Raw genomic sequence first — 1,484 nt, 5'->3', positions numbered from 1 at the left:
CCCCCCCCCCCCCCCCCCATAGAGTTAAAACGCACAGATGCGGGGAGGTGAAGTGCAGTCGGCTGGCGTTTTCCAGACAGATGTGGGCCGATAAGAGTCGAATGGTGTTCCAAGGAAGAGGGATTGAGCCGAGGTCACCGTGAAGGTCCTTAAAAATGATGCGTGAAAGCAGAGCGGGGCCAGATGTTTGTGCACTATAGGCACAAACCAATAAATGACATTCTGTGCAGATTTACTGGGCCGATCATTCATAATTTGCACTGAATAAATCAGTGTGATGTGTATTTAAACATTTCATCGGCGTAATCAGAGAACTTAATAGATAATGCACATAAAGAGAGAAAAGTCTTGTTTTAAAATGAACTTTTATGGCGAACAAATGAATATAATTTCCTTCTAGTGATCCGAACAGAACCACCACGCTGCGTCGTTTCTCTCTCACAAGCAGCAGAAGCACTAATTAGAGTTCCCGGTCGTCTCCACCACTACTTAAAAAAGACACTAAATTGTTAATACCTCTCGTGACCTCTTTCTGCACGCTACTTCCTGATCTGAGCTCTGAGATCCAGCCAATCCGCTGTCACCATGGCAGCTGTGCCGTCACTGTTGTTATGGCGACGCTAGCACTGCTGCATTTGCCAATACTCATTCAGACTCCGTCCCCACGTGCCCTCCTCTCCCTCCCTCCCTCCTCGCCTCTCCCTCTCTTTTCCTTGCCCTCTGTGTTTATAAAGCTTATCCCTATATGGCCCGCAGTTTTCAGAGAGCAGCTGTTGAGAGGCAGATGCTGTAAACGGCGCAGTGAGCGTCTTTGTCAACACCACCACCCCGTCAAAGCACACAGAGTGTCGTAATATAAACACCATTGTTCCCCGTCCGCAGTCTCGTGTGAGAGCCGGCGGCGCTGTAAGAGAGAGAAAACGTGCCCTCCGCTCAGCCTTTCAGGAACTTGGCGATGAAGAAGCCGATAGTGTCGCTGTCGGCTCTGCGGGAGAGGGCCGCCGTTCCCGTCTGCTCCCAGCTCAGCTCGGGACTGAACCTCTGGAGGAGGCGCAGCTGCTCAGGTGACAGGCCGGCTCCCAGCATGCCTTCTGCGCCGATGTGAGGCTCCTGAGGAGAAAAGAAAAAACTGTGTGATTTGATGAAGTTTCCTAACGTCTCCCTCCATGTTTGTGAGTCTGTCCTCGTGGCCGAGGTGTGTTTAACCTGAGGCTGAAGCGTGAGGCAGGGAAAGGTCTCGAGGGCCCAGGCTACCTGCTCCTCGTTCTCCGCTAGAGTCACCGTGCAGGTGCTGTACACGAGAACGCCGCCTTTCTTCAGCAACCGCACTGCCTGCACACACACACACACAGGTATGGATTTTATCTATTTAGCTCATGAAGTGGCTATAATAGATAATTGAGTCACAATGTGAGAAAATTATTGTCCAGATCCAGAGGTGGCTAAAGTATACACATTCTTTCCTCAAGTAGAAGTACAGATAA

General features: G+C 50.4%; 1 protein-coding gene across 2 annotated transcripts in view; it reads right to left on the bottom strand.

Annotated features, from left to right (window-relative positions):
• Positions 1-12: 12 nt before the first annotated feature.
• The window catches only part of nsun6 (NOP2/Sun RNA methyltransferase 6), a 7,560-nt gene continuing 6,088 nt past the window's right edge, over positions 13-1,484 (bottom strand). For both annotated transcript variants that reach the window (XM_035673567.1, XM_035673643.1), the window contains exons 11-12: positions 1,207-1,332; positions 13-1,110 (exon numbers count right to left, since the gene is read on the bottom strand). In XM_035673567.1, coding sequence (XP_035529460.1) covers positions 934-1,110; positions 1,207-1,332 — 303 coding nt within the window. In that variant the 3' untranslated portion in view covers positions 13-933. The remainder of the gene's footprint in view (positions 1,111-1,206; positions 1,333-1,484) is intronic.

The sequence above is a fragment of the Morone saxatilis genome, unplaced genomic scaffold, assembly GCF_004916995.1.
Source record: "Morone saxatilis isolate NCDOM2014 unplaced genomic scaffold, NCSU_SB_2.0 Contig0, whole genome shotgun sequence".
Lineage (NCBI taxonomy): Eukaryota > Metazoa > Chordata > Actinopteri > Moronidae > Morone > Morone saxatilis.
Note: the sequence above shows the minus strand (reverse complement) of the source record. Positions and strands in the feature narration are given on the sequence as shown.